At 60.2% G+C, this 24304-nt stretch overlaps 4 protein-coding genes across 10 annotated transcripts; 2 read left to right on the top strand and 2 right to left on the bottom strand.

Moving 5' to 3' along the window:
- Positions 1-56: 56 nt before the first annotated feature.
- LSMEM2 (leucine rich single-pass membrane protein 2) lies at positions 57-3717 on the top strand. The gene is made up of 4 exons (XM_062585644.1): positions 57-183; positions 1555-1695; positions 1832-2047; positions 2280-3717. The coding sequence occupies exons 1-4, from the start codon at positions 162-164 to the stop codon at positions 2411-2413; spliced, it is 513 nt and encodes a 170-aa protein (XP_062441628.1). The 5' UTR covers positions 57-161; the 3' UTR covers positions 2414-3717.
- Positions 2770-8102, bottom strand: IFRD2 (interferon related developmental regulator 2). 7 transcript variants are annotated; one of them, XM_062585638.1, is made up of 13 exons: positions 8030-8102; positions 7417-7533; positions 7067-7151; positions 6756-6880; positions 6389-6546; positions 6052-6102; positions 5464-5633; positions 5132-5237; positions 4699-4836; positions 4443-4571; positions 4272-4367; positions 4061-4151; positions 2770-3904 (listed from the first exon to the last, which is right to left on the bottom strand). In XM_062585638.1, the coding sequence occupies exons 1-13, from the start codon at positions 8055-8057 to the stop codon at positions 3630-3632; spliced, it is 1569 nt and encodes a 522-aa protein (XP_062441622.1). In that variant the 5' UTR covers positions 8058-8102; the 3' UTR covers positions 2770-3629. The 7 variants fall into 7 exon arrangements, with proteins under 7 accessions (XP_062441622.1, XP_062441620.1, XP_062441621.1 ...); XM_062585636.1 differs by lacking the exon at positions 8030-8102 and adding an exon at positions 7611-7731; XM_062585637.1 differs by lacking the exons at positions 6052-6102; positions 8030-8102 and adding an exon at positions 7611-7731.
- A 1705-nt stretch (positions 8103-9807) lies between these two features.
- On the top strand, positions 9808-12343 carry LOC134145708 (2'-5'-oligoadenylate synthase 1-like). Its single transcript, XM_062585494.1, has 6 exons — positions 9808-10175; positions 10418-10715; positions 10797-10972; positions 11093-11334; positions 11523-11655; positions 11739-12343. Exons 1-6 carry the CDS (start codon positions 9984-9986, stop codon positions 12264-12266), a joined length of 1569 nt encoding a protein of 522 aa, XP_062441478.1. The 5' UTR covers positions 9808-9983; the 3' UTR covers positions 12267-12343.
- Positions 12344-13423: 1080 nt separating this feature from the next.
- Positions 13424-22470, bottom strand: SEMA3B (semaphorin 3B). Its single transcript, XM_062585409.1, has 19 exons — positions 22387-22470; positions 20242-20392; positions 18698-18855; positions 18297-18359; positions 17974-18093; positions 17796-17889; positions 17558-17677; positions 16969-17114; positions 16716-16830; positions 16451-16520; positions 16220-16364; positions 16064-16117; positions 15898-15985; positions 15704-15795; positions 15330-15371; positions 15051-15208; positions 14908-14963; positions 14663-14802; positions 13424-14572 (listed from the first exon to the last, which is right to left on the bottom strand). Exons 2-19 carry the CDS (start codon positions 20336-20338, stop codon positions 14111-14113), a joined length of 2220 nt encoding a protein of 739 aa, XP_062441393.1. The 5' UTR covers positions 20339-20392; positions 22387-22470; the 3' UTR covers positions 13424-14110.
- Positions 22471-24304: the final 1834 nt, after the last annotated feature.

The raw sequence follows: 24304 nt of genomic DNA, 5'->3' as shown, positions 1-24304 counted from the left end.
TATATTTATCCCCCCAGCCACATTTCTCACTATCCTATTTTAAGCAGAGCAGTTGGTGCACTGAGAACCTAGTGCCCAGCTCCCAGGGGCCCCCACACTGCCTTGCTGCCCATTTGCACCACACGGGCCAGGCTGCGCCTGGGTGCACAGCACAGGGAACTATGCCCAAGGAGGCTGGAGAAGGTAGGCCAAGACTGGTGGGGCCCCTGGCATGCTCTGAGTGCCTGGAGGGTGGGTTGGGACAGGTTGGGATGGGGACAATGCCCCTCTCCACCAAGGAGGCTGTGGGCAGAGATGCCCACCCAGGGGATGAGACTCACGGGAGGGCTACAGGCACAGCAGAGCAGCAGGATGGCAGCAGGGTTTTGGGGAGGAAGGGGGGCGGCAAGGGGCTGTGGGGCACAGATGCAGATGGCATCACATCTGGGCACATAGTCCTGCCTGTGGCCTTTGGGGTGGGGAAAGGGGCATATGCCATGTGACAGCCCCCAGCAAAAGGCAGGGCACTGCTGTTCCTGCAGGTCACTGGGGACAGTCTGGTCTGGTGAAGGGGACCTGGGCACCAGCTGTGGTCTCTGTCACCTTTCCTGGTAAAGATCTAGTCCCAAACCCAAAGTGTGCCAACCCTTTGGTCTCCTGCCAACACATGACAACAGCCAATTCTGCTGGAGAAGCTGCGCAACAGTGTGTATGCCAGTGATCCCCAGCCACAAGCCACCAAGCTCTGGGAGCAGCCTGGTGTGGGCACAGAGCCACCTGATCCTGCTCTGCAGTGGGCATAGCAGCACATGCAAGCCCTGGCTGCTGCTAAAAACCAAGCAAATACCCAGGAGAAATCCTTTCCCTCTACCTCACACACAGCTGCTTCCCAACATAGTGCCAATCAGTGCTGGAGTCATAGCTGCAGCCAAAGAGCCTCCCCTTGCCCTTTTGTGGGATTATGTGCCTAGCCCAGTATCAGGCATTTGGACCACTCTGGCATGGCATACACTGCATATTATAGCTGTACGTACCTAAGCATCACAGGAGTCCTCTTCCAGGCACAGCACGTGCAAAAAAAGCCAAGCTATGTCTTGGGGTGGCAGAGGCTAAACCTGATGCCAGCCTGCCCACGCCGACAAGCAGCTGGGTGGCCCAGCTGGCTTGAGAGTGCCCCAGCCACTCGCTGCAGTGCCCAGGCTACCTGGGCCAGGAGATCTGGTACAATCCTGTCCCTGAGCCAAGGGCAGATTCCAGCCCAACTAACAAGGCTCTGAGATTACAGCTGCTAACCACACTGAAGACAGCGCGCCATGGCCAGGGTACATAGTCAGTGTTCACTCTGTCACAACTCTGCACCAGGCTCCGCAGCCCTCCTGGCACAGTGGATTTGTGCCACAGAAATGCCAGCGTGCACTGCCCACGATGGTACAGCAATCAGGCTGGCACTAAAGCTAGCATTGCCCATAGAGGGGAAAGCAGGCAGGGCTGGGTTGCTGCCCAGGGTTGCTGCCTGGGGTTGTCTGGGTGCAGCAGACAGTGCCTGTGCTCACCACCATTCCTGCTCCCCAGCAGACAGCTTAGGGAGGGCAGATGGCACCACCCCAGCAGAGCCTACCGACCCCAACAGCAGCGAGCCTGGAGACATCAGCCTGCACCCCGTGGAGTCCATCAGTGACCTGCACTGGGCCTCAGGCGGACACAAGGGTGCTGAGGGTGAGACCTGGGCAGTCTGGGCACAAGCCCCCGCTGTGCTCCCCAGCGCTGCCGGGGGCACCCCATGATAGTAGACATAGTCCCAGGGGTGCTGAGGGGTGGGTACTGACCTGCTTTTCTCTTCCCACTGCCACAGGGAATGGCCCAGCTCAATCAAGGACCCCACACAGGCCCCGTGCTTACCCTGTACCCTGCACCATCCCACGCCAGCCGCTGCTACCCGTGTTGCGCCCTGTGCCTGCTGCCACTGCCTGCCCCTGCCTCGGCCCCTGCCACCCCCTCTTCCTTGCTCTGCTGGGCATCCTGGCACTGGCTAGCCTGGTCCTTGCCACATTGGCCATCTACCTGAGTGGTACGTGGCAGCCTTGAGAGCCCACCCATACAATGTGGGCAACCCTGGGCCTAAGTTCAGGGACACTGGGGAGCCCACATGCCCCAGCACTATGGTGGGGAGTCAAGCTAGGCACAGCTCTACTTGGGGCACCAGTGGGAAACGTGCCGCGCGACACACAGTAAGGTACAGCCAGGTGCCCCATCTGGAGATGGGGCCACACCACCCACAGGTGCCTGTCCTCTCCCTGCAGTGCTGCAGAGCCAGTCAGTGCGAGTGCTGGTCAAGTGGCTGGAGAGCCAGGAGGAAGTCGTGCAGCAGCTGCGGGCAACCAGTGGGCAGCTCTGGGCCCGCCTCAATGCCAGTGAGGCCAGTGAGCATCGCTGAGTTACTCCCTGCACCACGCCAGGACTGCGAGCTCCATGGAGCCCAGCACAGCTTACACGAGGCAAGGGGCACCAAACTGCAGCGGACGGGAGCAGGCAGCCCTGCTCCACTGACCCCCACTATTTATTACCCAACTCTGCTGTTACCTGGCAGCATCCCCCCAATAACGGCACAAGGGGCAGGGCAGGGGGAACTACGGCCCCTGCCACAAATGCCAAAGCAAGGGAAGGACTTGCAATGACAAGCAAGAGCCCTGGAGTTGCAAAGGGGCTTACATAGTCTAGGGAGATAGGCATATAGGAGAACGCTAGCCCTGGTGACAGCTCTTCCCCTTCAAAATAAGGCAGCGGGCGCCCTCCAATCAGCCTTTTAATTACCTCCAGTAATCAAATCTTATAAAATCACCACCATAAATACATTCCAGGGTGGTCAGAAACTCCCAGCTGGCATGACCGCATTCCTACCACATGGGAAGTCATGCCACCTGCAGCCTTCGATGCTGAGGCCCTGTGGCAGCCCCTGCTGAGGATAGGCAGAACAGGTGCCCCCCAGGAGTGGTACCCAGCCTGGCCCCTCAGGGAGGCACAGGCAACGCAGGGAGGTGCCCGCTGCACCACCTACACCCATAATTTGTTTCCCACAAAAGGGCTACTTTTATACAAAGAATTGGGCTAGAAAAGGGTTCATAGCAGTAAATTGGCAGGGCTGGGCAGTGCCCACCAGCCCCCAGGAATCCATGCCATTCAGCAACCACCCTTGGGTGCCATGTTATTACCAGCTGTATGGGCTATGCACAGTGTGACAGCAAGGAACTGAGGCAGTGCTCCCGCTGCAGACATACTGGTGGGCATGCACAGCCGGGCCAGCCATCCCACAGCTCTGCCTAGTGGGCAGAAAGCACAATTCTCCTAGCCCACCTGGTGTAGCTTGGGCATTCCTCCCCACTCTCACCCTGGAGGAACCCAGCTCTGTCCTCCCACAAGGCCATGGCACTATGCAGGGCTCTCCCCAGCCAGCTTCTCTGGCCATGATGGGCAACCCCTATACTTACGCAGGACTGGGAAGGGGGGGCATGAATGAGGGAGCCCCCCCATAAACCTTGCTTCCAAAATGGGCTGCAGTAACCTTGTGACACCCTCTCCCACCCTGCCACATGGAGCAGCAGTCCCCCTTGGCACAGAGCAGGCAAGCAACAGCACCCTCCAGCCTCTTCCCTTCACTTTTCTTTCACCCTTCTCTTCTTATTTTGGTTAAAAAAAATAAAAGAGGAGGCAACCCCCAGAGGGGCAGCACCAGCCATTAAATACTCTGCTGTACATGTATAAAAGCCCAAGGACCAGGGGCACCTGCCCCTCACAGTGCTGGGTCTGCAGTCCACATGGGCCAGAGGGCATTGCTCCACTCTGGCCATCACAGCACGTCCGCCCGCTTGTCCCGCACCCGGTTCCGGGCTTTTGTGCGGGCTTTGAAGGCAGCCGAATTGTAGAGGTGCTGGGAGGAGAGGGAAGGAGAGACAGATTAGGGGGTGACCATTTACTCACCACCACAGTGCCCACCCCAGGTTGCAGCACACCGTGGCCACAGGTGAATGCCAGGCCAGAGCCCACCATTTGGGAGGGGGCACTGGTAGGCAATGGTGGTACCCACCAGGTTCCTGTCTAAGAAGAGTCAGCCCCTCTAAAACAGGCAGGATAGTACCAGATGCACAGCGCCACAGCAGGAGCACAGGGCCTTCCCACTCATGCACCAGAAGGTGAAAAAACAGAGCTTAGCACTGTCATCTCCATCCAAAGGGCACCCCTGAACCTGTAGGCACTGCCTCCTGCCCTCCCTAGCACTCAGCCTGATGGGCACCCACCTTCTCAAAGCGAGACACCTTGCTGGTTTTCAGAGTAGCTGCATCCAGCACCAATGGGGGCCCAAGGCCAAAGATCTCCCGTAGCAGCTCATTGTTCTGCAGGAGAAAAGGCCTGTCAGCAGCTGCTGGCACTGTCTCTTCGCACACTCAGCACTGTCACCTGGCACCTACCTGAAGGTGGTGGCGGATGCCAGAGCCCAGCACCTCTTTGAAGGCTTGGTATGTTCGCCGACGTGCCCAGCTGTCCACATACATACACTCCAGGCCAAATCGGATAGTCTCCTCCTGATACTCCCCACTCTGGGTACACAGAAGAGCATCAAGAGGCATCTGGGCACCAGCATACATTGCCATTGACTCTGCAGGGCAGGGCCCTGTCCTCTCCCAAGATCCATGGGTGCTGCTAGCCCTCCCCAGCCACTGGTACCTCAATGAAATGCAGGATGTCCCGGAAGACAAAACGCTGTTTCCGCCGGTCTGTCTTGGCCCGATACTTGTTGCTCTCTGTGGCCAGGAGTTTGAGCTGGGCACGCAGGAACTCGGTGTCCTGGTGGCACAAGTCCTCCTACCAGGGAAGAATGGTTTGGAAGGTACAAGGCTCTGGGCACTGCCCACAGCCACCATACTCAGGGTGGGGCTGTGGAATAACTTAGGCCAACTCCTCCACTTGAGCACAAGCTGCGGACTCCAGCCTGGAGCATCTTAATACGCAGTCAGACGTGGCTTTTCATGCCACCAGAGTGCTCAGCCAGCAGCACACAGAGCGAGACCCCAACAGCTGTCAGCTCCAGGAGCTCCCTTGCAGCTTGGCTACACACGCAGCATGTGCCCACCTCCCACCCAGCAATGCCCAATCCTACCTCCATGTCCTGGGCTAGCTCAAAGACCAGCGCGATGGTTTCTCCAACCACGACACGCAGCGCAATACTGTTGCTGGACAGCAGCAAGGGCAGCTTGAGCCAGTGACTGTGGCAAGAAGGTACAAGGGGAATTAGCACCCATGAGCAGCCGTGCCTGGTGCTACCTGGGGCCTTCTCTCTCCTCCTGTGTCCCCACACCTTGGGCAGCTGAATGGATGCCACAAACGCAGCCAGCTGAGACTGCATGATCGAGCAGCCCCAGCATCAGGCCCTAAATACTCTCAGGCTGGCACCCATGACTGTCTGTGCCCAGTAGCACCAGGCTCACTCACTTGTCCAAAATACTCTTGATGTGAGAGGTGGGGCAGATGGTGAGAAGCAGGGACCACGACTGGAGGGCACTGCAGTGCAGAGGGCCATGTTGCACAGGCACTGAGCTGCCCTCGCCCACACTGGGGGTGTTGAAGATACCCTCTAAGCAGGACAGACATGACAGCAGGTCCTGGAAAGAGGAAACCCCCCTCATCAAAACACAGTAGCCAGAAAAATGTCAAGGTAAATCCAAACACTGCACGTGGAAGCTGGGAGAAGCGCAGGCAGAGCAGGCCCTAGGGCTCATCCTGTCTAGCAGTGCCAAGAGCCATAAGCCGCAGAGGAATGAAGGACTCCTCAGTCTGGGATGCCACATCTCTGCAGCACCAGCTTACTGTCCTGCTAAACTCCACACTGCTCAGGGAAAGGGCCATCTGTGACAGCCCAGCACAGCCAGTCTCACCAGCTCTGCCCTTGGCCACTGAGCTCCACCAAAATGGTGGCCAGGCTGGCACCAGGGGCTTCAGATAGACAGCACAGCAGCCCCTGAGGCGACCCCCGCAAGGTACAGACAGCTGCCAGGGCAGGCAACACCCCCACACAATTACCTCTAGATCAGCAGCAGCTATGTAGCAACACATGCCCAGGGCTGTGGCACACTGGCAAAAGACACAGGGAAAAGGTAATCAGAGAACCAGCCAGCCCCAGAGCTCATCCATGGGCATCACTACTCTTCTTCAAGGACTGACGAGTGAGCAGCTTTGGGATGCCCTGCCCAGAGGCCCTCGGACTTTACTCACAGCTTCCTATTGCTGGCAGAGGGGCCGTCTGCCCCTGCCCCAATCCAGCCACTCCTCTGCAGTTATAGGAGCCCCAGATCCAGCTGAGTGCTGCCTGCTGTCAAGGTGCCCCCCACCACCCATGAGGAAGGGAAACCAGCCTTACGCTCTGCCGAGCAATAGGACTGGCTGTGCTGTCCATCAGGATGCTGACGAGCAGGGGCTTCAAGCTGCGAAATACCTCTTCGCCCTCAGGGCCAGAGCCCATCTGGAGGCAGAGGAGGGTGAGGACGGTGCCTGCCAGTGTCTGTTCTTCCCCTTTACCTGCAGGCAGCACAAGAGAGGTCCCTCAGTAACCAGCACTGACTAGTGTCCACTGAGTCCCACCATGCTAGGCCACCTAAGGCATTGGGAGCAGTCACTCTACCCTGTGCCACCTCTGCTCAGGCAGTCCTGGCTCCTGCTGCTCCTCTGTATTCCCTCAGACCTCCAACACTCCCAGCCCAAGACATGGTGCCTGCCTGTGCCCAGACCTTTCTTGAGACACCTCTCCAGGGAGTCGGTGAGTGTGAGGCGACGCTCTAGCAAGAACTCAGTGAGAGTTCTGGAGGAGAAGGCCAGACGCAGGCTCTTCAGGGCCACTTGGCGTGTCTTGGCACTAGAAGAGAACATGTGAGATCACAACGTGAGATGCCCCAAGGACAAGCACAGGGTTTTGCCTGTCAGGGCAGGGGGCACCCATTATTCTCTCGGCTGCATAGGGGATGGTGAGCTTCGCAGGCCACCAGCGCATGGAAAGACTGCCATGCCAGGCATAGGGGCCAAGCAGTGGTGAGCTCCTCACCTCTTGTCCAGGATGCTCTCCATGTACTCCTTCAACTTGTCCTCTGCTTCCTCCTCCTGGGCTTGTTCATCCACTGCCTCACTCCCTGCCAAGGCAGCCAGCTACATCACAGCATGCAGACCACAGCATGTGCAGGTGCCCCTGCACTCAGGCTCCTACACCTCCTAAGCACCAGGGAGGTGAAGCAGACATTCCCCTGCCACCCCCTTCAAGCATAACGGGGCCAGCAATATCATACGCAGCTGCTTCCAGCAACAAGTAGAAGCAGAGGGAGGGCAAGCCACATGGCAGAGTAGCATTTCAGGCAGCAGTGCCAGTCCTTACCCACACCAGAACTGCCTCAGGCTCACCTGTGCCCTCCTCTGCCAGGCTGGCACCTTCGCTGGCACTGCTGTACTGACTCAGCACCTCACTGACAGCTTCATCATCACTGGCCTGCGAGTCTGTCTTGGCACTGCTTTGGGCACCTGGGCACAGAAGGCAGGCTCAGATCACCCTGTAGCTCCAGGACATCCCGACATCCCACTATGCCCATCCGGCCCACCGGGATAAGCCTCTTCCAGAGTGACGCCTGCTAGCAGCTCAGATACGGACAGGACGGGCAGGTGGCCACTGGGCTCAGAAAAACAAGTAGAGCCCACCTCTGACATGCCTGCACTCGCCACGGGCCGATAAGCACTGCCCGGGTCTTATCGGGAGCCAGTGCTCCCGGGAGGCCAGCAGGGGCCGGCTGCCGCCCGAGGGGAAACTGAGCCACGGCGCCACGGTGGGGGCCTGCCGGTGGCCCTGCTGCACACCCCCGCTGGGGCCTCCTGGCACTCCAGCCTCCGCCCAACACTGCTGGCGCCGGAAGGCAGCAGGGCGCTGAGGGTGCCCAGCTTTCCGTCCCTCCAGCCCGTAACGGACGCGCCGTGCTCCGCCAGCTTCCCACCGTGCCCCACGCCCCGAGACGCCCCCACTCACGGCGCCCGGCGCGGCGAGAGCGCGGCATGGCCGGCGGCGCGACGCGGCGCGAGCCCCCTAGCGGCTAGGCGGCCCCACCCCGCCCCGCTTCGCCGCGCCGCCCCCCCCCCCCCCCCCGGAAGCCGCCCGCAGCCGTGTGACACGGCTCCCAGCGGCCGGCGGCTCCCGGCGTGCCCCGCGCGCGGCCGGCCCGCCGCCACGATAGGAGCGGACTACAGCTCCCGGCGTGCCCCGCGCGCGGCCTTGCCGTCCGCGCCGCCGGGGTGGCGCCGACGCGGACAGAGGTGGGGCAAGGAGAGCGGGTCCCTGCCTCCTCCCCGCCCCTGCCCCCTCCCCCCAGTCTGCCCCCTCTCCGCCTCTGTCCTCTTACCCTGCCCCTTTGCTGCCCCTGCCCCGTTACCCTGCCCCTTCAGTGCCCCTGTTCCTTTAGCCTGCCCCCCCTCTGCTCCTGCCCCTTCAGTGCCCCTGCCCCCTTAGTCTTCCCTCCTCTCTGCTCCTGCCCCCTCTCTGCCCCTTCACTGCCCCTGCCCCCTTAGCCTGCCTCCTCTCTGTCTTGGCCCCCCGCCCCTGCCTGCTCTCCACCCCTGCCCCCTTACCTTGCCTCCTCGCTGCTCCTGCCCCCTTGCCCTGCCCTCTCTTTGTCCTTGCCACCTGCCCCCTCTCTGCCCCCACCCCCTTGCTGTCCCATTTCCCTGCCTATTTCACCTGCCCTCTGCACCTCTCTCTGCTCCCGTCCCTCTTCCCCTTGCTCCTCTCCCCTTGCCCTCTCCCTCAGTCCCCTGCGTCTGCCTCCGCCTGAATTTCAGTTCCTAGATTTCAGATTTGGATCTCTCCAGTGCTCCAGAAAGCTAGAAAGGCAAAGCTAAATCAGGGCAGAGCTGGGCTCTGCACTGTGCACCTAGCCCAGTGTCAGCCTTAGGTGCCCCCTTGCCTTGTGGCCCCTTGAGTGAGGACCACCCTGGCGATGTGGGCTAGGTGGCTGGAGCTGCCCAGCAGCCCATCCAGCACAGGGTCAGTGGGGCCCATCTGTGTACTTTCATTTCCAACAGATAGAAATGAAGTTTCCAGCAGAGGGAAAACAGAACTGGAAATCGAAACTTGGCAAATTGCCAGAGCCTCCAGAGCTGATGCTTAAGGTAGCATGGGCTGGAATGCCTACAGCAGATGTGTCCAGGGCCCGAGGTGGCACCAGGGCCTGCCCATCCCCAAGGTTGCAGTGACACTGGCAACTGATGTCCCACTGCCTGCGGTGACACCATGGCCTTCAGTGAGACGAGCACCAGCCATGTCCCAGTAGCTCTGGTGATACCACTACCTTCAGGGACACTAGAGCCAGCTATGTCCCAGGGCTGGCTGTGTCACAGCCCAGGCACTTGGTCCAGCCAGGCCGGAGCACAGGAGCCCCCAGCATGGGCACAGGCTTGGGGTTCCCCCGATGGTGTGCCATGGGCCCTTCTGACAACTGCAGCATGCACAGGGGGCACTGAGCCACCAGAGACACCCCAGACCACAAGGCTCAGTGGCACTCCCAGCTCCAGCATCTTCCTGAGCCTGCAGGCAGCTGCTCATGGTGCCACTGCCATGCACCTGGATCTCTGTGGTGATGAAGGCACTGCGCAGCTCCCATCTGCCCCCTCCCAGCCCCTGTGGTGGTGGCCAGCAGGAGCAGCCCTGGGAACCCCATGCACAGGAACCTTTTGGGGGCCCAGCCCCAGACACACTCCCCCAGCCAAACTCTCCCCGGGTGCCCTGGGGTTGGTGCTGGGGGATCTCCTAGCACAAGGACCTGGGATGGGAGGATCTAGAAGCATTCCTCAGCTCTGCGTGCCTTGTGGAGAAATGAAACTTTAAGGCTGGGGCCACCTTAAGTTCCCCGCTGTGACGCCATCAGAGCAGCAGCCTGAGAAGGTTTAAAGAGCTGCAGGCAGGAAAGGACCAGAGACTCCGGAGGAGGATGGCACTGGGGCAAGTGCCAGCCATGGACGGACTGTGGACGGTGACTGCCGGTGAACTGGATGCTTGGATCGCCAGGACCCTGGAGCCCAGCACCGCTTTCTGCACACAGGTGAAGCAGACAGTGAAGCAGATCTGTGATTTCCTCAAGGAGCAGTGCTTCGAGGGCATCCGCGTCCACAAGACTGTCAAGGTAAATGCTACCTGGAAGGGGCCCTCTGGGCACCATGAGCCCTGCCATGCCAGCTCATCTCACTGCCCCCTGGGCTCTCTCCCTGGCAGGGCATCCAGTGCTGCCCTTCCTCCTGCCCCACACATTCAGCTTGTACTCTTCCTCAGTTTCCCTAAGCAGCTTCCTTGAATGGCATGGGTCCTTCCCCCATGCCTTGCTCCTGTGGGGCAGCAATGCTGAGCAGGTGCTATGTCCCTCCACAGGGCGGGTCAGCAGGCAAGGGCACGGCCCTGCAAAACAACTCTGATGCCGACGTGGTGCTCTTCCTCAGCTACTTCTCCAGCTACGAGGACCAGAACCAGAGGCGAGCTGAAATCCTCGCCCTCATTGAGGAGAGGCTTGAGTGCTGCAGACAGACACTGACGTTCACTGTGGACATAAGCAGACCCCGGCGCAAGAGCCCTGTCAACTTTTCCCCACGCTCCCTCAGCCTCACTCTCTGGTCCAGATGGGGCGCAGAGTCCATCGATGTAGACATCCTGCCTGCCTATGATGCCTTAGGTAGGGGTCTGTGCCTGGCGGGTGTGGGGTTGGGGGGCAGCAGTGCTGGAACTGCTTTTGCAGCTCCCACTCTCCCCACAGGGCAGGTGACACAGGACACCGCGCCAGCCGCCGACGTGTACGTTAGGCTCCTGGCTGCACATGGTGGCCCTGGTGAATTCTCCCCCTGCTTCACTGAACTGCAGAAGAAGTTTGTGAAACGTTGCCCTGCCAAGCTCAAGAACTTGCTGCGCTTAGTCAAGCACTGGTACAAGGAGGTGAGGGGCTGCCCAGCCTTCCTGTGCCTGAATGCCCATTCAGATCGCATCCTGGGATCCACCCCACATCCCAGGGTGCCTGTGCCTTCTGGCTCTCAACTGCTCCCATCTCCTTCCCAGTTCCTGAAGCCACAGTACCCCAATACAGACCTGCCCCCCAAGTATGCTTTGGAGCTGCTGACCATCTATGCCTGGGAGCAGGGCACGAATGCCAGAGAGAGCTTCAGCATGGCTGAGGGCTTCCGCACAGTGCTGGAGCTGCTGTGCCAGTATCAGAAGATCCTCATCTACTGGGAAAGGTACTACTCTCTCCAGCACAATCAGGTGGGCACCCATGTGAAGAACCTGCTGCACAGCTCACGGTAAGAGCCCTTATCTCAGGCACTGCCTGTGCCACTCAAGGCACAGGCTCTGCCTTCCACCAGCTCCAGGTGTTGCTCCCAAGTGGAGCTGGCATCTGGGCAGGTGCCATGGGCTCCACTGCAGTATGCCCAGAACTCCATCCACCCTGGCACGGCACTGATCGCGGGGCCTGTGTGTATCTTCACAGCCCTGTGATCCTGGACCCTGCTGACCCAACAGGGATCCTGGGACAAGGCAAAGATTGGGCGGTGGTGGCAAATGAAGCTGCCCGGTGCTGTTCTCTGCCCTGCGTTGCCTCTGTCCAGCCCTGGAATGTGCAGGTAGGGTGGCCAGCACCCAAGGGCCTTGCAGTCCCCAGACCATACCCCCACTGTCCTCACCCATCTGCTTTCTCCGCTCACAGCCAGCCCGGCCCGTGACAGTGGAGATAAAGCAACTGACAGGCAACAGTCTGACCAGGACTGTCAGCCCAGACACCACCATCCTGAAGCTGAAGGAAGAGATTACGCAGCAGTGGGGCATCCCTCCATACCAGCAGCGCCTGGGCCAGCAGGAGCCAGACCAGAATCTCCACATCCTCCAGGACAGTGAAACCCTGGCCTCCTACAACATCTTCTGCAGCACCACACTGATGCTGCTGCACACTGAGACCCAGGAGATGCAGGTCCTAGTGAAGGACGACAAGAACCGCACAAGCACCTACACGGTGCGGCCCACCGACACTGTCCGGCAACTCAAGGAACAAATCTGCACCCGGCTGGGCCCTTCCGCAGACCAGCAGCGCCTGACATTTGGCTCCAAGGAGCTAGAGGATCGACATACACTGGCGCACTATGGCATCCAGAGCAAGAGCATCATCTACCTGCTCCTGCGTCTTCGTGGGGGCACAGGCCCCTGGCACCCCCTCTTCCCTGCTCCCTTGCCCTCCTGAGCATTGACTGGGCACCAGCCCACATTGCTGTATCTATGCACCACCTGTAATGCTGAAAATAAATGACTTGGAAAGCCTTTTTGCTGCCTTGGCTTTAGAGACAGTACCAAGCAGCAAAGCGGGAGTTTGGTGATGACCTCACAGGGACAACCAAGGGTGATGGGGGGGCATGGCAGGGATGGGATGCCAGCCCAACACCAAACTACGTGCCAGCAATGTGGACGTGGTGTGTAGAGGAGGTACATAGCCCTTCTCCTGCCTTCTTCGTAGCTGTTCCTAAATCTTTCCACCCTCTGCTCTGATGGTGTCACAGCCATGAACTTAAGGTGGCCCTAGCCTTGGGGCTTTGCCTCTTCCCATGCCACCCAGAGCTGAGGGTTATATAGATACTAGATATCCCCACACACCCCCTGAGGTTCCTGTGCCAGGGGATCCCCCAGCACCAACCCCAGGGCACCCGGGGAGAGTTTGGCTGGGGGAGTGTGTCTGGGGCTGGGCCCCCAAAAGGTTCCTGTGCATGGGGTTCCCAGGGCTGCTCCTGCTGGCCACCACCACAGGGGCTGGGAGGGGGCAGATGGGAGCTGCGCAGTGCCTTCATCACCACAGAGATCCAGGTGCATGGCAGTGGCACCATGAGCAGCTGCCTGCAGGCTCAGGAAGATGCTGGAGCTGGGAGTGCCACTGAGCCTTGTGGTCTGGGGTGTCTCTGGTGGCTCAGTGCCCCCTGTGCATGCTGCAGTTGTCAGAAGGGCCCATGGCACACCACTGGGGCACCTCATGCCAGGGGCTCCTGTGCTGTACTCAGCTGGCCCAAATGTTGCAGCATGGCCAGCACTGGGACATGGCTTGCTCCAGTGTCACTGGAGGGAGTGGTGTCACTGGAGGCACAGGATCACAGCAGCTCCCAGGCTCCCCTTCCAGCACTCTGTTAAGCACTGGCTCTGGCACCGCCCTGGGAAAATGCTAAGTTTCGATTTCAGTCTTATGGAAACGAGAAGTGCAGAGGGTGCTGGGCTTGGTGGCCACTGGGCAGGTGGCGGGGGAGGGGAGAGGGGCAACCGACAGACATGCCCCATGGGCATTTCCTGTGGGAGGGCATCCCATGAGGGGAGGGGGACACTTCTTAGGGGTGCTGGGCATGCTCTTGGACGCCAGGCTGAATCCTCTGCTTTATTGTGTTCAATTAGTATAATGCCAGGGGCTCAGCGGCTCTCCCTTGCAGCTGTGCCAGGGGTGCTGGGCACCCCCCACCCCCCGACTCCTCTCCTCCCAGCACAGCTGCCCTCTGGGCCCGGCACCCTGAGCAAATGCCTTGTCTCCTGTCATGGTGAGGCACTAACCATTTGGGTGCCTTTCCCTTGCACAGGTGCCAGCAAAGGCTGCGATAGGCCTGCTCAGGTCCCTCAGGGCCCCTTACCACCTGTGGCACCCTGCTGCACCATCCTGCTCTGGCCCTGGGCACCTCTTACCATGCCTGCAGGGTGCAGCCCAACCCTGCCTGCCCCAGTGCCCCAGGGTGGGTTGACATTCATCAGTAACAGTCATTAATAAATGGTCTTGTGGTGCCCAGGAACTCACTTGGTCACCCATGGGTATTTGAAGCCAGTGGTCGTGGGCACAGGGGCCTGCAGCCTGGCTGCACAGGCAGCCCAGAACAGCCATCGACGATCTTCAGTCTGGCTGCTCTCCCTGCCCTGGAACCAGAGCCCCCACAGGTGCCCTTGACCCCCAGTGCCATCCTGCTCCAGAGCAGCCTAGGGCCAGTGCTGGTGCCCTGCCTCCCACACGCCCGGCCCACGGCCCCACTCCAAAGTGGAGCCTGGCACCCGGGGCCAGCCCTAGGGTCACCAGGGGGACGCATTGCGGGGCCCCCGCTCAGCCCGTGGTGCCTCATGCATGCGCCGGCTGCGGGCCTTGCGCAGCTCTGTGCTCTGCCTCCATTTAGGGGGCCTGGCCTTGGCACTGAGCGGAGGGGGCAGCAGGGGCCTCCTGCGGGCCAGGGGACTCCCACGGCTCCAGAGCCGCTCGCACATTTTGTCCATGGCACCCAGAGGTGGGTGGTCCACCAGCTGGAGGAAGTCTTGGTACCAGACCTTGTGGCCAGGTGGCCCTGCAGGCTCAGTGGTGCCGAAGGGTGCCAGCCCTGGGGCCTGCTGGGTGCCAATCACCTCTAGCGAGAGCTGCAGTAAGGGCTGGGTGAAGCCGTGCTCGGTGGCGTGGCAGAGGTAGAGCCCAGCGTCAGCATGCTGCACACTGCGGAGTAGGATGCCCTGCTCCATCTGCACCACCCGCTCATCCAGCTGCACCTGCAGGCACCAACAGGCCCAGTTCAGTGCAGGGCAGCACAGCCTTGGGGCTGGCCATGCCACTGGGGGCCCACAGTGGGGCAGACCTACCTCTCGCTTAGGGGCATCACTGGTGTGCTGGTATGTCCAGAGCACTCGGGCTTGCAGGGACTTGGGCTTGCACTCCAGGAAGGCACTGCTGCCCTCCACCCCATACAGCTTCTTCTGGGGCACACTGCCTAGCTGGGGATCTGCAGGGACATGACCTGGCCATCAGCACCAAGCACAAGCCTCCTGCTCTCACACCTGGGCTGGGTGAGTGGGGCTGGCTGCTTTTTGGCAAGGCCTCAACTCACCTTCAGAGCAGAGCACACTGGGGTCACCATTGCGGACATCCTGCCGGCGGAAACGCCTGTGGGAGATGGGAGGAGTGAGGGATGGGCAGCATCAGGGTGAGTACCCCACACCAGGGCATCTGGGTACATCATGTTCTGCCTACCTTTTGGTGTTGGGCACATAGCGGGTGCAGGTGTTGCCATCCCAGGCACAGTAGGGGTCCCGGGCCAGGCAGCACTCTGCGCAGGCTTTGCCATAGATACTGCAACGGTGCAGGGGCAACTGGGCCACAGCTGTGACCGAGCTGGCATAGAGCTGTTGCTGCAAAGAGAAAGAGGGATTGAGCATCCTCACATGAGGGCAACAACTCGGGCACAGCCACAGCAGGACCTGGGCATGTGCTACATGGAGCCAGAGGTCACAGAGCCCTGCTCCTCCTTACCCGCTTCGAGGAGATCTGCAGGCTGGTGATGGGGGACAAATCCTGCCAAGAGAACAAGGGCACAGGTCAGGGAGAGCTGTGGTCAGTATTGGACACAGCCATGCCCTGGGGAGGCTGTGCAGAGAGGACCCAGGTGTCCAGGCTCCCAGCTCTTCTCTCACAGCAGCTGGAGCACCCAGGCAATGTCCTTGCTGGAGTGGGGATGCAGCTGGCTTGGCATAGGCTGGTGGGTCCACACTGCTGCCTGACACAGTGCAAGGGCTACACACCTGATACATGGGAGGCTCCTGGGGGCACTGAGGGTGGCAGAGCCAGGCCAGGTGCCCTGACAGCCATCCCCAGGTGCTGAGGCAGCCACAGGCTGTCCCCCTCACCTGGAAGACCTGAAGCTCCTCCAGTAGCAGTTCCTCCATGTTGTGCCAGCTCCCCTTGGGCACTGAGACCACCTTCAGCACTGTTCCCACATCTGTGGGGAGGAATGGGGTGAGGCTGAGCTCCCGGGGGCACAGCTCCCGTGGTCAGGGCAGCCCCAGACGCTCAGAACCCCAGACAAGGAGGCACCACATGCCTGTGCCAATGAAGAGGACGTCATACTGGCCGTCAGCAGCTGTGACACGGTCTACGGCGATGCAAGTGAAGGTGTGGGGTGTGTTGGCCTGGAGGAAGAGGGGGCGTTGGCCATGAGGTAGCACTGGATTGTACATGAGTGGGTGGTGCCGGGCAAACTGGATCACCTCATCCGGGAAGTCCTTGGTGGAGCTGAAGGTGCCAAAGGTTTTGCTAGGGCACTGTGGGGAGGCAGAGCCAGGTGAGCAAGGGGTATGGCTCCCAATGCTCCCTGCAGGACTCCTGGGCACCCTCCGACTCCCTGCTTGCCCCGTGCCACGTACCATACCCGGGCGGGGGTACGGCACACGAGCCTGGTACGACACCCACTGGTAGCTGGGGCCCTCCTTGTGTGCAAAGGGCCCCAGGAAAGCCCGGCGGATGTCAGCCATAGTATAGACGCAGACAGCTGAGCCCTGGAAAACGGAGCTGGTGAGAGAGAGACATGGTGATGTGAGAAGCAAAGAGGCTGGTGGGCACCACTGGTGCATGCAAGTTGGGGGACTGTGCTTTACCTGGAGGTAGAGAAGATGGCATAGACCAGGGGATTGCGTTTGTCCCTTGTTTGCAGCAGGAAGATGTCACCTGCGAGCAGGCATGGGGGGCAGGAACAGCATCAGCATTGCCTCTGTGCACCAGAGCTGCCTGGCTGTGCCCATAAGCACCCTGGCAAGCCCTTGGGTGCATGCTATGCCCTGTACCACCCTGTGTCCAGACAGGGCTCAGTCCCAGGGGCTGTGAACCCTGACCAGGGGTCAGATCATCCCTGGTGGCACTCACGCAGCTCATCGAAGTGGGTGTCCACACCATCACTGCCTGGCACAGAGCACACCAGTCGGGCCTTCAGGAACGTTGTCCACTTGTTCACCAGGCTCCGCTGCCCACCCACGTCATTCTGCCGAGCAAAGGAGGGCACCCAAAGTGAGTAGTGCTGAGCTGGCATCCAGTCTTGCGCACTCTGGCAAGCTGCTGTGCCAGGCTGGTCACTGCACTAGGCTCCCCACCATACTCACAGAGCCAAGGAAACTCTCACCCTGCAGATCTGGCCAATGCGGGCAAAGCTGGTCTTGCCCAGCCCCTGCGGCCTTTCCACTGCTGTCTCACGGAAGAAAAAGTAGATCTTGTCATCATCAGGGTTCTCACTCTCGGGCACCCAAAAGACATCCACGAACTTGGGCTCTAGGGGCAAAGGGCAGAAGTCAGAGGTGCCACGGCTGCTGCCCATGCTGGGCACAGGGCTGGGCATCTTGGGCACCTGCGGGCATGGGGAGCCCCATCTCAGAGATGCCCTCCACGGAGACTGGCCAGGTCCCAGGAGGACATGGATCCTCATGCCCAGCTGTGTGGCACATGCATGGCCAGGATGGGACCCCACCACCCCTTCCAGTGGGCATATGCTGTCCACAGAGGGGCAGCACACACTCACAAAGTGCCCTGGGCAGTGCTCGTGCTCATGCCAGGGCCCTGCATGTAGGATGCGCACTGCTCTGGGATGGGCTACAGGTGAGCCAGGTAGTCTCATTGCCTGGATGACTCTGCAGGGCAAGTGATGCCATGCCATGAGCCCCAGCTGGGGCACCCATGGGCCCATGCCCTCCCACTCACCATGTGCTGGTACTAACCATTGAGCCAGCGGGAGTCATGCTGCTCGGTGCGGATAGATGGGCGTGGGCCCAGGCTGCGGAAGATGGTAAAGTCACGACCCATCAGATCAGTGGCGACCCCGGAGTAGAGCTCCTCACCTGGCAGGCACCAAGACGAAGTGTTAAATAGGACTCTGTGTCTGCCTGGGTCCTGGCTGGACACTCTGTGCTTGAAAGGACCTCCCTACCCTAGGGCTGGGGCTTGGGACCTTCTTACCCACAAGAACGGAGGCGGCCACATGCTGGGGGTCATATGGGCTCTTCCCCTTGCCGTCCTCTGCATGTTGCAGGTCCAGTTTGAAGACAAAGTCCTAGGGGGATATATGGGTCAGAGGCAGGCAGGCAGGGACACCAGGGGCTGGCACAACCATGTCCCATGCCAAGCACCAGCTCACCTCTATGTGCTGGCCAACTTCCACAAAGGCACAGATGGGGTGGAAGGCACCCGTGCCACAGGCATACAGATGGGTCCGGTTGTAGGAATGCAGGATCTTCACAAAGTTCATGCACTCAGTCTGGGGGAGAAGAGCATGGGAGGTGGCACTGAGCAGGCACCCATGTCAGGCACCTGCTACTGCAGCCCTGCAGCACCCCAAGCTCGCCCTCAGTCTCTGATTGAGTCTCAGTTTTCCCAGCTGCTCTGTGACAGAGGAGCCTGGTAAGCTGCTCCTCATCCCTCCCTGCTGCCTCATTTCCGCACAACCTGTCAGGCACTCACATTGATGTCCTTGCCAGCCCAGTTACACTCTTCCCTCCACTCCACGGGCGCTGGCCAATAGATCTGCAGGAGAAACGGGAGATGCTTAAAACACTCAGCCTTGGGGACATGCAGCTCCCCAGTCTCTCACGCTGGCTGAGATCTGCCAAGCTCATGTCATGTCTCAGTTTAGATGCTGCTTCCACCCCATGATCCTCCTTCCAAAAGAGGAGTGGGCCTGGGGAGTCTCCCAGATGCATTTCTCGAGTGTGCCAGGCCTCAGCTGTGATGCCCGCACTGGAGACAGTTCGTCTTGCCTCATCAGTGTCCAGCTGGGCCATGTCACACCATCTCATGGCTGCCCCTGCCTGCACTTCCTGATATGCCAGCAATGTGGCCACCCCCGAGTCCAGTCCCATTACCTTCCTGTCCTGCTGGCTAATGTTGTCAAGGCTCAGCGACACCAGGTAGTTCTTGGCCCCCACAAAGAGGCGACCACGCTCCTCATCCAGTAGCAGCACGTCATAGCAGCATGAGCGCTCCAGCTCATAGACACGCAGCCCGTGGTGGGTCTGCAGCTCTGCGGGGTGAAGGGAGCCCTGCTCAGCCCTGCCCTGCTGTGACACCCCACTCACGAGTCAGGTAGAGAACCCAGGAGTCCTGCCCCTCTCCCGCACTCCAACCACTCTGCACCTCTCTGTGATCACTGGGTCCCACTCCTGGACAGGGAGCAGGAAGAGCACTCTGAAGATAACAGGCAGGGATGCTGCTCCCACTGCAGGTGGTTTTCCCAGGAAGCACAGGATGCTCTGACCAGCCTGGGCCATGAGCAAGCTGGACAGACATGTCTGTGGGACAGACATGTCTGAGTGCAAATCCCAGGCTTGGCAGTGCAGGAACTCAAGCCACGCGGGGTTTCCTGTGGGGTGCCCACAAAGGAAGGACGAAGGACTCCATGTCCTGTGCCCTGCCACATCTCCCTGCTGTGCTGTCCCCTCCCCCAAACCTGCCCCACCGGCTTTACTGGGTTAGCTACCCCCATACTGGCCCACCATCAATCTCCACACAACAAACGCTCTGGGGAGAAAGGGCCTTTTCTCTGCCCCACAGAGGAGCTAATCCCTCTGCAGCAGTGGGAACAAATGGCTCTTTGTAAAGAGCTGAAAAGGAGAGTGCTTACCAGGGACCCAGCTACCCACTGGCCAGCCCAGCTACCTGCTAGCCAGTCACCTTGGGGTGTCCCAGGAAAAAGTGCCCAGCCCAGATCACTACCCCATGCCCCCAAGTTGGTGCCTATGTGGAGTCAGTGCTCACAGCATGCATGGGTCTGTGCCCCAGCTCTGCATGATGGAGGAGCCTGCATGCCTGTGGGGTAACCATCTGGGAGCCATGGGCACACAACACAGGGTCCCTGGCTGGCATGTCATCCCCAGTTGGCACAGCACAGTCATTCTGTTGGCCACAGGGTGCCAGCATGATTGGGACAGAGCTGGAGAGTACAGCCACAGGGCATTTCAGGGATGCCCAGGAGCAGGAGTCCAAGCTGGGAGCACAAAATAAAATGCACCAGAGCAGGCCTGCATGCAGACATCCCCCTCGAAAGCAGGCATCCCTCAGGGGACCAATATCAGGCGAGTAATGGGGCAGCCCCATACTGATGCCTAGTAACCCCCCAGGGAAGTGGGCACAGACACCTCAGGGCTGGGGGGGAGGCCACGATGCTGGGGCTTTTCATCCCTTCAGGATGTCCTCCTGGGCGACCTGTGTGCTGTGCCCACTCATTCCCTGCACAGCTCCACATTCTTCTCCTGAGCTTGCCTGGGGTACTGCCAGACGCTGTCACAGCACCCAGGAACCAGCCCCAGATCTGCTCCACGGCTGTCCCAGCCAGCCCTGTTCACAGTGTGGCTCCAGCACATCCCCATGGCCCTGCCCTATCCCAGCCCACAGGGTCGCCTGCACTCACCTGGGAAGGCCAGTTTGAGGCGGGGGGTGGCAGGGGGTGGTGGGCGCCCAGTGCCCACGGCACGGCTGCACAGCAGCAGGAGCAGTGCGCGGATCATGGACGGTGCCTGGCTTAGCAGGCGCTGAGCTCGAGCTCGCAGCCCCTGACACGGCTGTGAGACAGAGCAGCGAGACTGTCAGCTCGGGTTACAGCCCCCTCCTCCCAGTGACACGGCACTGCGCAGCAGGTTGGGTCCCTCCATGAAGTCTTGCCCACAGTGCACAGCTGACACCAACAGCCCCCACTAAAACCCCTCCTTGCCTACTGCCAGCGGGGGTCCTTCTCTGCACAGGGAGCGTGGATAGCCCTGAGCACTGTCACCAATGCAGCCTTGGCATGGCATGGGGCACCCACTGCAGTGGCATCTGGTCAAGGGGACCCACCAGAATGATCAGATGGGGACACAAGCTAGCTATGCTTCTCCCCAGACATCATCATTTTTAAGTCTCTAATCCCAACCCAAGTGCAAAGGGCTCCATGAGCACTGCTCCAGCCCATGGGGAAACTGAGGCAGACCTAGACAATCAGTGCACCTGTCTCTCACCATACCTGTGGCATGGAGCGGTACCAGGAGGAGAGTACTGGGTTCTACCTGTTCTTGCCCGTGGGCCACAAATAGAGCTGCCCCAGGGACAAGGGGCGGGTGTCAGGGTTTAGGCCAACTGGATAGGTCTGCACAGCCACACAGCAGATGCCTGACCACCGGGCAAAGTGTCCAGCATGTGGGCCACCTGTCCCACCCCACAGTTTCCCGTGCTGCTACAGCTCTAACCAGTAGGCCACCCTGCCCTCCTTCTACTGCACAGCAGGGGCAAGCCAGCTGGAAACAGGGGCCACATTTGGGGTGGAGGTTCGGACCAGATGCTGCGCCAAGCAGGTGCCCACATGCCCTGCAGAGGAGCCACCCAGCCTGCCCATCACCCTTGCAGGCACCCACTATGACACCCATTGCAGAAGGCTGTATACCACGGGGGAGGAATTTCCAGTTCCAGAACACTCTCCTTTGGGAAGCAGGAGGCGATGCTTATTGGAACAACTGCACCAACATGTGGCTCCCTGCCTTGCCCACCAGCCACACTGTGGCAGCCCCAGGCAGGCTCTGGGTGGCTGGGATGTGTTAGCTGGCACCTCCCCAAGCCGCCTTTGAAGCATAAGCCCAGCCGAGCCAGTCATCTGTCCCCAGCATAGCTGCTGGGTTTTGCCTGTGCCAAGGCCGTGCACTCAGGGCTTGTAATACCCACCAAGCTGCTGGCAGGTATTGAGAGCTGGGCAAGCTGGCAGAGCCCCACTGGCACACTGGGGTGCTGAGGCTCAAGCATTCACTTCCAGCTTCCGCCATCTTCTTGGAATATGGTGTGAACTCAGCTGGAGGGACAATGGGCTGCCCCATGGCCAGGGGCACACAGATCTGGATGGGACTGCCTGCTGTGGCCCACTGCCCAGCAGAATCAGACAGGGCTTGCGCTACACTCCCACAGGCAAAGGCAGCTCGCACCCAGCCTGAGCAGGCCCACTGGTGGCTGGCACCTAGTGCAGTGGGCATCGCTGTGGCAGGGAGTCACGGCAGCCCCAAAAGCAGACGCACGGTCCTAACTGCTCATGGTGAGTGGGCACAGGGCCCGGCACTGGAGCACAGCACAGGGCGCTGAGCAGAGCTGCAGTATTTAACAGCCTTGCTGACCCACGCTGGGCATTAATGGCATTTGCAGACCCAAAGGAGCTGCAGTAACACGGAGGCAGAGAAATCCCCACAAAAGCTCTGCTGGGCAGGGCTGCCAGCTCCCACAGAGGGGCTAGAGCATGCTGCCTGCAGCCCCCTCACTTGTCCTGCACTCCACTTTGGCAACACCAGCACGGAGGCCTCTATCACGCCACCCCCGCAGCAGCAGCAGAGTGCCCAGTTACTTCTGCTTAGCAGCCAGCCTTGTCCACCAGCTCCCCAGGGCCCCCAGTCCCTCCCCAGAGGCAGATACATTTCAGCAAGAGAAGCAAGAATCTGCAAAAAGAGGCCCCCAACTATCTGCATTTGGTAAGAGAAGCTGCAATAAGAGGCCCCCAACCCTGCATGCCAGAAGTCTCCAAGTCCTCCAGGGCCCCACTACTTACCGTCAGCTGGCCTGGGAAATGCGTGCTGTCACCCTGATGCTGGCAGTGCTGCCGGCTGGGCCCTGGCACAGGGAGGAAGACACGCAGGCGGACTGCTACGGCACACTCGCTTGCTGCGCACCAGAGAGGCTGTAAAAGTTTATGACACGGATCGGGTGACAGGCAAAACAGGAGTCAGCTGGTAAGGCAATAACCCTGCCTGCTCCGGCTCCGGCTCCAGCCCCAGCCATCCCATTGGTGGTGGTGGGGGAGTGGGAAGGAGCCAGGAGAAGCCAGTGGAGCTAAGTCACCAGCTCGGCTTTGTGATGAATTGCCCAGTCTCAGTGTGGGCTCCCTAAGGGTTGGAGCTGGTGCCAGCCCTGGTGGAGGGGCTGGCTAGTGTAGGTGAGGGCCAGCAATGCCAACTCAGAAACACATCCTGCTATTGGCCCGAGGACACCCCCAGCACCAGACCACAAACCCCTGTCACCATCCTAAGGAGACCTCTGATGCTGACCTGGAGATTCCCAACAGCAGCCCAGGGAGGCACCTGACATGGGCCTGGGGACCCCACCGTGGCGCCAGCAGCACCCCCCTGGCACTGGGGCTCGGCACAGCCCCGCTACGACCCTCCACATCCACACATCTACACCAGCACAGTGCGGGGTGTGGGGGCTGCACACATGCACACATTGACATTGTACACCCTCGTGCATGCCCCTTAGCCTAAACATCTGTAGAGACACACAGCTGCAGAAACACCCACACCTGCATGGGCATATGTACATGCACACCCTGGACACACATGTGTACCCAGCACACATGGATTGCACAGCAGCGCATACCCATGGCACTGCCTGGTACTCCCAGACAGCACGCATAACTGCACACTCCACTGTCACACCCATCATGTATGCACACAGAAACAATTGCATGCTGCACCCACACACACATCACACACACAGCCACGCCTGTGGCAACATAGCTGTCACAACTGCATGTTGTGCCACAGCCACTCGCACACACCCACCTTGCACACCTACAATCCCATGCTGCACCAACGTGTGGCACACATACACAACTGAATGCTGCACCAGCACGCTGTGCTTGCCTACCCAACCAAATGCTGCAGCCCAGCCAGTGCCACACATGCCACATGCAACCACATGGTGAGTCAGCACACCTGTAACACACCCTCATGTGGCACCAATGCGCACACACAGAGCCATACACTGCATCATAGCACAAACACACATGCACATATGCACAACTGCATGCAGCGCCATGGCCAGCTGCCCTGTCCCCATCCCATTCTCCCAGTGATACCCCGATACTGCCACCCCATGTGGCACCCACTGAGACCTCGTGTGTGCCACCTGCCTATACACAGGTAAGGAAAGCACACAGGCAAAGTGTTCCCAGTGCCAGCTATGGTCATGTGGCTCTGCACCCTGTGGGTGCCTGCCCATGGGAGTGAGAGCTGAGCATGCCAGGCTCAGAACACAAGTGGTAGGGCCAGCACATCACTCAGGGGGTGAGCCAGACTGAGCAAGTCGCTAGGGCTGGGTGCCCTCCTGCCCAAGAGCAGGGCATGCAGGGGGCATCACGGGGCTGCACATGGGGATGGTGGAGGGCCTGGACGCTACTCCCCACTCAGCTGCATCCCAGATGTCTGGCTCGGACCCAGCTTGGAGCAAACAAAATTCCTCTGCTGCCTCCCATTTTCCAGGCAGTGCTGCCAAAAATAGCAAGTGCTGAGTGGTGCTGGCAACAGGGCCACACGTGCCTCCTCCAGTGGGGCTGAGGGGGGACAAGCCACCTGGGAGGCCATCCCCTCCTATGCCATTCTCTCTGTACCTTGTTGCTGTTCTTGCCCAGTTCAGGCAGGCAGGTCTGGTGCTAGTTAGGAGGCAGCAGGTGCAAGCAGGCAGCAGGCATA

This window comes from Rhea pennata, chromosome 12 (assembly GCF_028389875.1).
Source record: "Rhea pennata isolate bPtePen1 chromosome 12, bPtePen1.pri, whole genome shotgun sequence".
Taxonomy (NCBI): Eukaryota; Metazoa; Chordata; class Aves; order Rheiformes; family Rheidae; genus Rhea; species Rhea pennata.
The sequence above is the reverse complement of the archived record's forward strand: the minus strand, read 5'-3'. Positions and strand labels throughout refer to the sequence as shown.

What these genes read in the sequence shown, in the direction of transcription:
- IFRD2 (XM_062585636.1), bottom strand. Translation starts at nt 7,716, where the DNA reads ATGTCAGAGGTGGGCTCTACTTGTTTTTCTGAGCCCAGTGGCCACCTG. An exon ending in ATCAAGAGTATTTTGGACAA is followed by an intron (nt 5,238 to 5,463) that starts GTGAGTGAGCCT and finishes TTCTTGCCACAG; the next exon opens with TCACTGGCTCAAGCTGCCCT. An exon ending in ACATCCTGCATTTCATTGAG is followed by an intron (nt 4,572 to 4,698) that starts GTACCAGTGGCT and finishes CTGTGTACCCAG; the next exon opens with AGTGGGGAGTATCAGGAGGA.
- LOC134145708 (XM_062585494.1), top strand. Translation starts at nt 9,984, where the DNA reads ATGGCACTGGGGCAAGTGCCAGCCATGGACGGACTGTGGACGGTGACT. An exon ending in GCCTGCCTATGATGCCTTAG is followed by an intron (nt 10,716 to 10,796) that starts GTAGGGGTCTGT and finishes CTCTCCCCACAG; the next exon opens with GGCAGGTGACACAGGACACC. An exon ending in AACCTGCTGCACAGCTCACG is followed by an intron (nt 11,335 to 11,522) that starts GTAAGAGCCCTT and finishes GTATCTTCACAG; the next exon opens with CCCTGTGATCCTGGACCCTG.
- LSMEM2 (XM_062585644.1), top strand. Translation starts at nt 162, where the DNA reads ATGCCCAAGGAGGCTGGAGAAG. An exon ending in GCCCAAGGAGGCTGGAGAAG is followed by an intron (nt 184 to 1,554) that starts GTAGGCCAAGAC and finishes GCTCCCCAGCAG; the next exon opens with ACAGCTTAGGGAGGGCAGAT. An exon ending in ATTGGCCATCTACCTGAGTG is followed by an intron (nt 2,048 to 2,279) that starts GTACGTGGCAGC and finishes CTCTCCCTGCAG; the next exon opens with TGCTGCAGAGCCAGTCAGTG.
- SEMA3B (XM_062585409.1), bottom strand. Translation starts at nt 20,338, where the DNA reads ATGATCCGCGCACTGCTCCTGCTGCTGTGCAGCCGTGCCGTGGGCACT. An exon ending in CCTCAAACTGGCCTTCCCAG is followed by an intron (nt 18,856 to 20,241) that starts GTGAGTGCAGGC and finishes TTCACCCCGCAG; the next exon opens with AGCTGCAGACCCACCACGGG. An exon ending in CCAAGGACTTCCCGGATGAG is followed by an intron (nt 15,986 to 16,063) that starts GTGATCCAGTTT and finishes CTCTTCCTCCAG; the next exon opens with GCCAACACACCCCACACCTT.